This window comes from Rattus norvegicus, chromosome 13 (assembly GCF_021556685.1).
Source record: "Rattus norvegicus strain SHRSP/BbbUtx chromosome 13, alternate assembly SHRSP_T2T, whole genome shotgun sequence".
NCBI classification, from domain to species: domain Eukaryota; kingdom Metazoa; phylum Chordata; class Mammalia; order Rodentia; family Muridae; genus Rattus; species Rattus norvegicus.
This window is the reverse complement of record NC_141546.1, coordinates 78,207,327-78,220,923: the sequence shown is the minus strand read 5'-3', so window position 1 is coordinate 78,220,923 and position 13,597 is coordinate 78,207,327. Positions and strand designations below refer to the sequence as shown.

Genomic DNA, 13,597 nt, shown 5'->3' with positions numbered 1-13,597 from the left:
CACTATTCCAGGTGTGGTTTCAGAACCGAAGAGCCAAGTTCCGCAGGAATGAGCGAGCCATGCTGGCCAATAAAAACGCTTCTCTCCTCAAGTCCTACTCAGGAGACGTGACTGCCGTGGAACAACCCATTGTACCTCGTCCTGCTCCCAGACCCACCGATTATCTCTCCTGGGGGACAGCCTCTCCGTACAGGTGAATGACTGGCCCACTCTCTCTCGCTCCACTTCCACATGCTTCTCAACCATCCACCACTTTCGAGGCCGCTTTTGCAGCCGGCTGACATTCCTTACTGGGTTAGCTTCTTCAGAGACATTCAACTTGCTGGTATCCCCACATTTTCCCAGGAGATTGCTAGTTGCCCCAGGAGCAGGGTTTGGGGCAGAAGAGAGAGGGGCAGCCATCAGCAATCTCCTCCCGGACTCAGGAATTCTTGCCAAGGTTGCAAAACTGGGAAAGAATAAAAACGAACAGATCCTTTGCAAACTGGGCCTGGTGGCTCTATTGGAACCATTCTGGAACAAAAGTATCCCGTTTAAAACACATTTGCTGTGTTATGCCGAGTAGGGAATCAATGTGTAATGCTGCGAGCGTAGGACTAAAGGCGCTCTTCGCAATAAATCTGATTTTGAATGAAGAGGAAAGGAGAGAGGGTGGGAGGGAGAAGAAGTGAGACAGGGATGGAGAGAAGAGGAGAGAGAGGAGTGAGACAGGAGGAAAGAAGGAAAATTCAGCAACAGAGAAGCTTGTTTTAATCGTTTTCATGACCCTAGTACTTAGTTAATAGGTGAGGCTTTCTTAAGATCCCCAATGCTTCCTCCTCTTCTGTTTGTGCTTCTTATATGTCCCAATCTCTCTCTCTCTCTCTCTCTCTCTCTCTCTCTCTCTCTCTCTCTCTCTCTCTCTCTCTCTCTCTCTGCTGTGGTATGCTTTAAATAGAAAAAAAACCACACTGAACTTTTATATTAAAAAGGAAACACTTGATGCAGGAAATAATAGAGGACCATTTTAATCCTTATTTGAAGTCTGTCACCCTCCATTCAGTGTGCTTTTCAGAAAGCCCAAGTTGATGTAAGGGCATCTTGGATTCCTGGACTTAACCTATGATCAGGCTAGTATACTTTTCTTTAAAACTTGGAAAAACCCAAGTCAAGGCTATATATCCTGCCTGGAAGAACTATGCACACACTCATTTTTCTATTGAATGACATTTGTTTATCTTTTTAAATTTAATTCTTGACCTAAGAAAGGACTTAAAACCGGTTAAAGGGAATTGTGCCCAGATAAAGATGTGAAATGCCACATTCCTGAAACACCAGTGCTTTGCCACACTTGATAGGTTCTGTTAAATCCCAAAGCCTCATCTAAATGCTCTTTCAGGTCCAAGTAGGTTCTTCAGAGAAGTGTCATAAATGCATGTGGAAGCTTTATATATATCCCTCGTGAACTTAGCCTGAAGCAGCGCTGATCTCAGTGATAGGTATCTGTGTCTAAAAAAATGAGAGGGGCCTGTGTGTGTGTCTGGGTCTCCGTTGGCCAACCTTTGCAGCTATGTCTATGTTGCCTACTTAAAATTTAGATGCTTCCTTATTTCATCTAAAATTTAGATGTAGAACTTACTAAAAACACATTTTGGAGACTGTTGTTGGAATAGCATATTCTATAATATTTTAAATAAGTGGAAGGACTGTTTTCCCTACAACTATTGGTAGTCCACAAATTCAGCGAACGGCTTGGAATATGGGTATAATTTGGAGTCTGGTGCATTAAGATCTCTGGTTTGAGTTTGGTTCCAACCAGGAAGTATTGCTCCTTTTTCTGCTTATGTCCTCCTTGGGATTTTTATCCCCAGCTATTGACAATCCAGATGGCTGCCACGTGGTCCCTATCCATGGAGCTGAACACAGCATACTAACACAAATGGAGACGTAATCCTTCCTGAACTAGCATCAAGCTAGGCAATCTGAACCAAAGAAACATGCCGTAGTGTGGGCGTCTAGCAGAAACTAGTACCATGGGGATTTGGTGTGCCTTTTTGGGAAATAGTCTATTTTAATTGAAAAAATAGAAATTCTACATACATTTTGAAAATCCACTCATAGTCTCACCATCTTGATGTAACTAATTAGTTCATTTTATGATTAGAGTTCATTATTTTATATAGGGATAGTCTTAGTGTACATATTATTTTGTATTGTGCTCTTTTATCATTTAAGACTGTGTAATGTGGTCCTTTTTCTCATTTGGTGGTATGCATTCATTTCTCTTATACACAATGTTTGTAAAAAAAAGCCAATTGAAGCAGGATAGAAGCTAATTGTTCATATTTTGTATGAAGAATAAATTAACATCAAATATAAGTTAAGAAGCAGAAGCTTAAGGCAACACTTTAATCAATGATAATGTTTCTTTGATCTATTGTTAACTAAAGTGTTTATAATTTCGTTAATTTCTGAAAGTGTCAAAGGCTATTCTGTTACTTGGGGATAGTTCTGCTATGTTTAGAATCAAATATGTTACGATTTTACATTTTGAAACTTGCTAGGAAACATAACTGTTGTTGAGGAACTATAAAAATAATTCAAGAAACAATGACAAGCAAAGGAGATGACGGACCTTGTTGTTCCTGTCAGTACCACTATGTCAAGCTAGCACCTCACACGAGATATTCATTAAAAGGCTTTTCTCTTGGTCAACCTTTAGAGTACTCCTGTGTGATAGTTCGGTCCTTGCCCTGGTTCAAAACAAGAGGAGACCAGTCACTTTCCTAGGTTTAAGTCTTCAGCAAGCAGACTCAGAACAGTACTTCCAGGCCAGGTTTCTACCCAACACAGTGGGCTGCATGACCAACCTATTCTTTCAAATTTGACATTGCGCTGTATTGGAAAAACCAAAATGTGTAAGATTGGGAAACTAAATTCTCCTTCTTGCTTTAAGCACTCTTTCTTGATCAGCAAAGCCCGTTTAGAGCTAAGGTCCTCTTCCTGGGGTGTGGCAACTTAGGGCGATGGCCTATGTGGTTAGATCATGAAGCCCAAGGAGAAAGAGTAGACTCTTTTGCTAGAGGGGATGGTTTTATGACCTCCATAGTTTGTCTCAGAAGAACAGGAAACCAAGTTATAAAAGCAGTTATTTGCCCAGAGTCAGAATCATAGGCTAGAAAGCACCACCCCCCTCTAGCTGGATGTCTTTGCTATTGAGTGTAAAGATCATATAACAGTTATGTCATCTGGACTGGGAAGGTTTTGGAATGATAATAATAATTAGATTAGGACAAAGGGTATAAACCAAGATTCTCCCAAGCTAACTAGGACATTTGGTGCACTCTAATTATAGTAGCTCACCATGATGGCTTCACTCACTCTCTTGAGCACATTAGGTGATGACAACAGACAAGCAGCCAAGGTACTAGAGGAAGCAATGTACTTCCTAACATGAAAACTCTTTCCTGTCAGAGGTTGTTATTTATTTGTCTGTAGCTAATTGAAGCAACCTTGTTTTGGGACATAAACCCACTTCTTAGGTGGGAATCACCTTCTTTAAGTGATTTATGAGACTAGAAATGCACACCAGCACTAAAATGATCAAGACTCGCTAACCTTACACTGTCGTGCCTCATGGGTACCAATAATCAACCAAATTCTACACTATTCTTTGAGATGAAGTAGCCAAGGAACTGTTCCCTAGACATCGTTGTTCCAACAAGAGGTAGATAGTGAGTGGCTTGGCTCTGTAGTTCTGATCAGGAGTGCCATTTGTAGAGGGAGGGCTGGACCTGAGTAGCAGCAAGGGCAAGAGGGGCCGATTACTCCTGTAGAGTGTCCCTCCCCTCGGTTGGTCTTGGTCATGGTGCTGCTGACGTCTGCTCAACGCATTTGGCTCATTTCTCCCTTTCACACTTTCAAAAATAGATCTTCGTCCCTCCCAAGATGTTGTTTACACGAGGGGCTTCATAACGGATTCTAACGGAAGACACTGAAAAGGTAACTTGTCAGATGGGGAGGAGGGTGGCTTCTGGGGGTAGGGCATAAGGGGGAATTAGAGTTTTTGTTTTTGTTTTTGTTTTTGTTTTTTTAAGAAACTAAGACACAGCATCCTAGACATGTAAGCAGCAGAGGGTCTCCACATGGGAAATTAGAAGTCAGAAATGTATGAAAGCAAGCCAAGCTAAGGGAGTGTAGGAGGACAAGGAGGCCTCCCTCAGACACAGTTAGTGTTCAAGGATCACTGGACTGAGCCTATGAAGACTTTGACCCATTAAGTCTAGAGTGGGGCTGGGAGTCTGCATCTCTCTGATCCTCTGAAGCCATTCTCGTGAGGGTCACATTCATAGACCTTGACTGGGGTGGCTTTAGATATCAAAGTATGAGCCAGGGGTCTGACTATGTTATTATCTTTATTTTGTCATCAATACCACAGTTGATTCATCTTATAACTTAATATTTAAAAATAGGGCTAGACGTATCTTCCCTATTGTATGTCTCACAAGGAAGTTTGAAACCCAGTGATAAACAATATGGTCTACTCAGTTCTGAGAAGGGAGAAACACAAGAGATCTGGTGGCAGTAGAAAGATGTTTCTAGAAAGAGAAGTTAAACATTATAGAAGGATCACAGAACGAGTGAGGGAGACCAAAGCCTTACCAATGAAACGTGGTCCCATGTGTCCACTTGGGGAAAGCCAAGTGTGCATTAAAACTCAGCTTCTGCATTTCAATTAGAAGCTAGAAATGACGATTCAAGTTACACAGGCACACCTCCAAAGGATTTATGGGATCTCTCTTTAGAAGTAAGTTTCCCTAGGAAGACTGAAATTTAATTTTCTTAGATGAAACACGCATACCTCCATTGTTCTTGCTTTGGCAAGACAACACACCAAAGAGACGGCCTCCAACCTCTGTATTTTGAGGTCCAGAAAACTGCAGAGCAGAGCCTGTGAGAGACAATCCAGAGGGGGTGGAAACCTGGATTCTAAGGACCACGCACATGCTTCTCAGCTGCCACAATCATCTTTAGGATGATGCTTTAAGCTGCTTGTCATCATTTGTTCAAAAAGGCTGAGTGAGAAATAGCATTAGAGATCGAGTCAGGCACGATGTTTTTCTCCTCAATTGTTTCATGATTTATAGGACTGACACTGGGTGGTTAGAAAGCAAACCGTTGAGAGTATTTGCTACAGTTCCTTGGTATTGGTGATTATTTTCTCTAAGTTTTCCTTAAAACCACCTTTCAGAGAAAGTTGAATTGGTCATAAATGACTTGTCTCCAGAGGAAACAATCATCTAACCCTGCTAGTAGGGTTAGCATTCTGCTGGGTTGCATCTGCTTGGAATCTCCAAATAAGGAAGAGGGAAAACTTCATGCTTCCAGAAATGTGTCAGCTGTGTGGAGTCCCGCTGCAGACTTGATGAGTCAGCAGATGGAAGACGAGCGTTCCGCTCGCTCACATCCCTAATGTCTCCATGTGCTTTCTTTGGCAATGCAGCTTCTTGGTTACAAAGACCTTTGTTAAAATTTCAATAGAAATGGTACATTAGCCAACCTTCTAAACTCCGGTCCCAGGACTTAGCTCAGACGAGCTCCCTGCATACCAGAATAAGGGGGAATTCAGTGGTAAACTAAGCACTGTTCACTAGGCTCTTGGTGGTTGTCTTGTGTCTAGATGATACACTCTGCTCAGTCTCTCTCTCTCTCTCTCTCTCTCTCTCTCTCTCTCTCTCTCTCTCTCTCTCTCTCTCCATCCCTCAACTCTAGGAAGTTTCATTCTGTGTAGCAACAAGTAATTTTACATTGGCTGAATTGGCCCATGAATTAGTTGAAATCAATTAGTTACCTTAGTAGGTGTCCCTCTGGTGGGAAGAGATTTTAGGGCTCTTTTGTTTCCCAAAGCAGAAGTTTCCATGACGTAAAAAACAGGTGGTCATGAGCAGTGTCTCGGGTTGGCAGCCTTCCAAGGCTCTCCTGCATCTGTTGTCACTTAAGCAAGCAACTCTTCCGTCTTCCAGGGCTATGTTTAAAGCATGACTAAGCAACCCTTCAGACGTCCAGCTAGTTATCCAGTAACACAACAGGAGTTAATTCTCTCTTTTCTGACTGGTAATGGGTCATGTTTGTCATGGGTATGTCAAAAAGCTGCTGGTGGCTTGCCTATATTGCACATTTAGCTGGAGCAGTAAAAGCAGACCCATGTCAAGTACCCCAAAGGACGTATGTAAAATGTCACTCGAAGTCTGACTTGTGGGACCATCTTAAATATTTATTAAGAGGCAGAGAATGGAGATGGTGTCTGGTCTTTATAACCTACATATTCAGCTACTGAGTGCTATAGCAGTTACACAATTGTTGAAAGTTTATGACTTTCTTAAGGATTTATAAAGCAAAAGGGGTATCACCAAACCTGGCACAGAAGTGCAAACTTCATTCGTTAATGTAAACTGCTCTCTTAGCTTCTGGCCTCATAACTTGAGGGACTCCATATAACATTGCCCTAGAATCACTGCTGGAATGTTGCAGTCATCTCAGCAGTGCCACAGAATGTGAAAAGACACTGTTCTCTGCCATGCACGTATAAGCCGCCACTTGAATGCCTTGGTAAATCTCAATCTCTTCAGGAAGTACTATTCTAATTCTCATTCATTTGGTTTTGAGTGGGAAAAATGAATCAGTCCTTCTGACTTTCTGTCAACTTAATTAGATAGAAACACAGTATTTCTAAGAGATCTGTTACCACAGTAACTACTCTGGCTACAGCATCAGACAAGGTAGATAGGAGACTATGAAATAATTATAGCCAAAATGATGTACTACAGACTGAATTGATATCGATACTGTAGTAGACAATTTGGAAAAATAGTAACAACTTCAGAAAATTAACACATGATCTCAAAAGTTCAAATACCTCCTTCTTGTGAGGAAATGGAATACTTTCAGTTATCAGAAAAGGTAGATTTCTATTAAGTAGGAACTTGCTGCCCAGAATCTCAAAGAATGAGTAAAAGCTCTCTTAGAAACTTGGGCCAAGTAAACACAAAAGTACTCCATAACGATCTATAGTTTACCACTCGCCATTTTTCTTCTCTCATGAAGTTTTAGCCTTGTATATTCAAAAGTCATTTAATTTTTCCCCAGTATTTAACAAATAACACAGAAATGCTCTAATGCTCATTTCTGTACCATTTGTTTAAAATGCTAGTAGCTGTGGAGCATATTTTGAACTTGATATTCTCACAGAAACCTGCTTTAGAAAGGCTAATTTTATTTTATAGTAATATATGATTTAGGTACATTCTCCAAATATGGTTCTTCCTTTTCCTTAGCTACTAAATGTTTAAATGTTTGGTATATCCTAGAAAGATTCGAACTGTAAATTTGAGGTTTGCATTGAGTTCCTGTAGGATGTTAGATAGAAACATGCACTTCGTTTAGAGAGTAGCTGGCGTTTATCCTATCTTAGTGGATTGTTCTTGTCACCTACTTATAATTCAAGCCTGCCTTAACAAGGGACTCTTCTGCCTCATGGATGGACAGTGATAAAGATAATGTTTTTTTTATTAAGCTTTGATGTATTAATGCCCTTTTTTACTGTAAAAGGATGTTTTATCAATCAAAAATATGCGATGATGATGTTCTGGTTTACCACATCTTTCTGGCTTTCTTTCTTCACTAAGATAACTCATTTTATAGAAAGCACTAGTTCTCCAGAATAAATGTATTAGTTTTTGAAACATTACAGTAGGGTTATGGATTAGAGACACTGAGCACAGGCCAATTTAATCATCCTATATCTGGCTATGACTGTTTACTCGGGAAATGGTTTATTGAACATGAAATATGCACTGGATGTAGTCAGCTCTGCCTGAAGATATAGTAGAGAAGGAACAGATGTGGTGACCCATGCAGCCGGTAGGGGACAGTGATAGCTACTGAACAAGTCGTAAATTAAAAGAGAAAGAAGTGAGTAAAGAAAAAAATGGAAGACGCTCCAGGAGAACCTTGTCTGGGAGAGGGAGGCTTAAGACCAGCTACCCAGAAATGATCAATAAGAGTAACAACTAGGAAAAATGAAATGTAAGTGTACAAGTCTGTAATCCCAAGTCTTTCTTCTTCTGCTGCTCTAATGTAGACTTTATCCTCACACTCACTTATATGCATGTAACAAAGCTTTGAATGGATTTGTTTAGTAGAAGGACTAAGAGATCTGATACTCAATATTTTTCTTTAACTCATACTTTTCCTTGGTAAATGTTAAGACTCTGAGCTGAAATAGACTACCGTGAGACTTAACTCTATCCTTGACTCCGTGCTGTCCCAGATAAATATTAAGGACCTGGTCCCTCTAGCTTTAGTTTTCCTTCTTTCTGATCTTGTCATCTGATCCCAGAACCACGAACTCCACTGTGGCTGACAAAATTCCATTGGAATGCAGGCAGCAGAAAAGCATATGTCATTCCACTTATAAGTCCCACCCCAGCTCTCTGTTGAGAGAAATTTTACTAATCTTAGAAACAGCTAGAAACATTCAAAAGGTTTCCCTTTAACTATTTCATATAAAGTGAGAGATCATTTGCATCCACATCTACACACCATTTTTTCCTTTAAAAGAGATTCATGAATACAATAAATAGAACCCCGGTAGTAATGAGTTCTTGTCTATGTCTTAATTTTAGTTTATGACAATCAAATCTAGCTTCATGTTTCTCCCAACAACACAAACAGTGAGAAACAGTTACATCTGAGATCAAGAATGGCAAAATTATAACTTTAGAAGTTTATTTTGAAATTTTTAACATTTCCAAAGTGACCCTCCCCAGAGGTAATGTGTGCTAGTCAAATACCTTTGAGAAATTATAAAAGTCAAAACCCACTGATAGGAAAACCTTGACTTGACAATGCCTGTTACTATCATCCAATGAATCACTGTGTGAGAGGAATGTGTTAGATTGCTTAAGTGATTCTATAAGCACATAATTTCTTCCAGTATTATTGATTATCTGAAATGCACTTGAGTCCAGGTCAGTTTCCTACAATGAAGAAGCAAAATTCTTTTTATCTATGGTTACATTCTTGCTGGTAACCTCCTTCACTGGTCTCACAAGCTTCCTGGTATAGGTAGGAAATTCTAGACTCTGTTTGAACTAGCTGATGAAATTCCTACTATTCGACATGAAATAAATCACTACTCACTGTATCGGACACAGCAAATTCCTTTCCCTACCCTGTCTCATTCTCCTCTGCTTCCCCGTGCCCTGTCAAAGGATGGCCACCCTTTTATAAGGACCTTAAACTAATTGAAAACTGGGGGGCTGTAAGAGACCCCCGAGGTCCTCTCTCCACCCCACTGCCCTGTCTGCCCCTGTCTGAGAGCATATCCACCCAGGGCATGGTCTTGCAGCTTCGTGAAACTAATGTCTGTTATTCTCCCCGCTCTCTCCTTTGTCCCTACAGCGCCATGGCTACTTATTCTGCCACATGTGCCAACAATAGCCCTGCGCAGGGTATCAACATGGCCAACAGCATTGCCAACCTGAGACTGAAGGCCAAGGAATATAGTTTACAGAGGAACCAGGTGCCAACAGTCAACTGAGGAAAAAAATAATTAAACAGGCCTAAGAAGAAATCAAAAACCATAAGACACCTATCCTGTTCTGTCATTTCTTCATCCGCTGGAAAAAAAAAGATAAAAGCAAACAAACAAAGCCAGAACTAAAATATTGGGACCATGGCGGAGAAAAGCAGGAGAGGAACAAAATGAAAATTAGTTAACAAATGTTTCTTCTTCCTCTTGGATACCATCACCATTTGTTGTGTGTGTATTTTTTTTCCTTCTACCCATGCTTTGCTAAGTATACTTCAGGCTTCTTCTATTAGGCTCAACCCACCCATTCCTATAATTGTATGAGAATAAAAAAAATGCAGCAGCCAAAGAAATATATATATACATATATATGTATATATATATATGAAAAATCACTTCTCAGTAACTTGTTTGACACTTCAGTGCCTTACTCTGTCTCCTTCCAAGTCTCTCTAGGAGATTTTTGAAAATCCAAAGTCTTTCTGAAGAATCTGTATTATTGTGTCTATGTTGGTCATGGTAAGGTTTTTCTATCGGCTACAGGAAAAGTAAATGTGCACATGTTCTGGTCACTGAACTGTCTGATCGATGTGGTTGGCCATGTCTAGTGAACGCTAAGCTTTAAGCTTTAGGTTATGATGTCACCATCAACCCCACTCCTTACCCAACCCAAACAATAAACCATCCTAAGTTAAAGATCCTCGTGGTTTTGGAACAATTACTGTCACTCATTCTTTGGTAGAAGAAATACTTTCCGTTTTAGAGATGGAAAAAAATTGTAGGAAGACAGTTTTTGAAATTGTGAAAGGCATAGTCTATATCTCTTTGGTGCCTTAGGGGTGGTCAGATGCACACTTTTATATATACATATATATGCTGTATATATTTATATATATTATATATAAAATATTGAAAGCTTGGGTTCGCAGTTTCTCAAACACTATATAAAAGCAAACTGTCTGCCATCACCACTGTTCTTATTTACACAGTAATGATACATTAATGGGGCATCTTGCTATTTTTCATGTTCTATATACAATTCTCATTAAGATCAGAGAGAAATTAGCTAGGAAGCTGTTTGAGAAGAACTTCCATTTTTTACAATAGGAATTAGGAATTACTTGATGTTATAGAATTGACCTTGAGTTTGGACCTGAGCTGGAGTAGAAAGTCTGTATCTGACGTATCACGGGGAATGTAGCTAGAAAGGTGAGGGAAAGAAACACTCTTTCTTTACTCCACACAAATATGAAAGACAAATATGTTTAAGCGAGGTGCTTAAAGCTTTGTCTAAGTTGAAAAAATTAAGTACAATTATACCTTTACATTTTAGTGGTTTTGAATTGAGTTTGTTTAGTATCTAGGCTGGGAGGCAGAGCTGGTATTTTGTTGTTTCTCTTTTTCCCAGCTATGCTTTTCCTGGTAGACTTGACCAAACCATGTTACCATGCCATGCCTAGTTTACCTGTTTATAAAATGGTCTAACAATTCCTACCTCACAGGGATGTTGTGAGGCTACGTCCATTTGGTCCATTTGTTCTCTCTCTCTCTCTCTCTCTCTCTCTCTCTCTCTCTCTCTCTCTCTCTCTCTCTCTCCTCCCCTTCCTCCCTCCCTCCCTCCCTCCCTTGTTCTTTGTTTGTCCAGCACTTTGTAACCATGAAAGGAAAAGGGACGTTAGGAGCATACAGTATTCATGGACTAACACGGTATCTCAAAGTTTTATTTTCTAGTAAGGAAATGGCATCTGACTGTATATAAATATAACCTTGTATTTGGAAATGGTAAATGGGTTTATATTTTCAAATATCTCAACAATCACATCATTTGACCAAAGAATAATTTAAGGCACAAAGTATAGAGATATTTTTAACTTATATTTTCGTCAACAGCTTGGTTTTAATAACCATAGTTCTCAGTGAATAAAAATCTTCAGACTGATTTTAGCCAAATATGTCAACTTTGTAATATGAGTGACAAAGTATCTGGGGTCTAAGACTCACTTTTAGCACACACTTGTACTTCCCTTGGCATATCTGGTTGAGTTAATAGTGATTGTTTTCTTCAGTGTAGCAGGCACCCATCTGAAAATATATTTCAAGTGATAATGTATTTTGTTCAATAATAAGAAATAAGATCATCTTGTGTCCTTTGATCTCATGAAGTGATTCCTTCTCAACAACTACTATTAAAACATTTCTTTCAGAATAGTTTATATGGCCTGGCTTAATACACATTACTTGTTCATAAGGAATCTCTCTGCTCATGTATTTGTCCCATTGATTGCTCTGTGTTATCAAGTTTCAAAAGTACATAGTTATTGTAAACACTTTCTTTGATTTGGAAATGAGTACAGGTCTGAGAGACTGGTCAACTTTCGGAATTTAAAGTTTGCAGAGAATAGCTTAAAGATTTGGATTATAGGCAAGAAAGAGAAATTATTAATGAAAGGGGTCTTCTAAAGAAAGCCGAACCTTGGAAGACAGTCATTTGAAACCTTCATCCTGACATCTATTTCCAGTGGACATCAAACAAACCTGATCCCATAAACTCAAAGGAGGAAGCAGGAGGTTGTTTGTATCTGCTGCTTTGGATAAGCGGTTTCTTGGGATTTTGTAGGATAACCCCTGTTAGTCGTAAGAATGCCTGCAGCCGGTAGACCCACAGCACAACATCTTCATCTGAGCACTTATTAGGAAATATGTGTGAAACACTAACACTCGATTTTGTTCATTTCTGATTCACTTTTTAAAGGAAGATAAGTTTAACAAGTGATTTGGATGAGGCTCGTAAGTCATTTACCAGAGAAGTGTCTCAGTGCCAGATTCATACACTTGTGTCTCTCTGTCAATATACCCAGATGAAGGCATTAGGACTATCAGTGTCCACAATCCCTTCCCAAACAAGAGGCCAATCGGAAGAGTATATGGCAGGTTAAATTAAACCAGAAGTAATGACCTAATTACAAAAAAGGGAATGACAAATGATAATAAAGATCTCGTAAGAAATGTAATATGTAAATTATATCTCGCTTGATGATGTAAAATATACATTGTTTGTGCTAGAATAGAAATTATTTCTTTTCAATAAAATGAAGGACTGATAATACCATGCCTTTTGTTATAATACACTGGACTCAGATGATTATTTTCACTTTCAACCTCCAACAGGCAGAGCTGCTTAGATTCAAGGTGACATTGAGAAACATGAGGGCAAGAATGATTTATAAGCAAAATAATTTCTTATCAGAGTGTAATACAGAACCCTTTGTTTTAATGACACAAAAGTGGAACATTTTTTGTGATCACTGTGCACCGTGTGGGTGGGGACAGGAAGAGATTAGAAAAGCCACATTGTGAGAAACAAGTTTTTCTATAAAAGGAGAATAAACTAAATTTCTTTGAAAGCGAAAATAGTGGGAGGAAGAAGGAGTCATCTGTTGGTATGATGTGAAGATGAGGGCAGAACTTCTGCTGAGAATTGAGCAATTTGGGGTTGGGGATTTAGCTCAGTGGTAGAGCGCTTGCCTAGGAAGCGCAAGGCCCTGGGTTCGGTCCCCAGCTCCATACAAAAAAGAAAGAAAGAAAGAAAGAAAGAAAGAAAGAAAGAAAGAAAAGAGAATTGAGCAACTTTACCAATGCTTTTAGCATTGACAGTACTAGTTACAGTGTGACAAATAGTCTGTATATAAGGCACAACCCTTTGTTTTAATGATATCTAAATGAGGCATTTTAAGTAATTTTACACCGTGTGAATGGGTGACGAAAGAGAATAGAAAAAAAACATGAAAAACAAATTGTTTTCATACCAATTAAAAACTAGTCAAAAAGGCAACTTGAACACAAACAAGTTCATGCAGCAATTCAAGACGATCAATTAATAGTCGTCAAACAAGTAGAGTAGGTAGAATAATTCCAGAAGGGAAAGAAGGATGAGGAGGAAAGAAAGAAAGGAAGGAAGGAAGGGAGGGAAGAAGGGAGGGAGGGAGAGAAATAAAGAAGAGAGAAAATGCTGAGCTAGACTAGGGC

At 39.4% G+C, this 13,597-nt stretch overlaps 1 protein-coding gene across 2 annotated transcripts in view; it reads left to right on the top strand.

Moving 5' to 3' along the window:
• Prrx1 (paired related homeobox 1) overlaps window positions 1-12,697 on the top strand; it is a 70,219-nt gene extending 57,522 nt beyond the window's left edge. The window contains exons 3-5 of one of the 2 annotated variants that reach the window (XM_087580089.1): window positions 12-193; window positions 3,910-3,981; window positions 9,442-12,697. In XM_087580089.1, coding sequence (XP_087436215.1) covers window positions 12-193; window positions 3,910-3,964 — 237 coding nt within the window. In that variant the 3' untranslated portion in view covers window positions 3,965-3,981; window positions 9,442-12,697. 2 annotated transcript variants of the gene reach the window in all.
• Window positions 12,698-13,597: the final 900 nt, after the last annotated feature.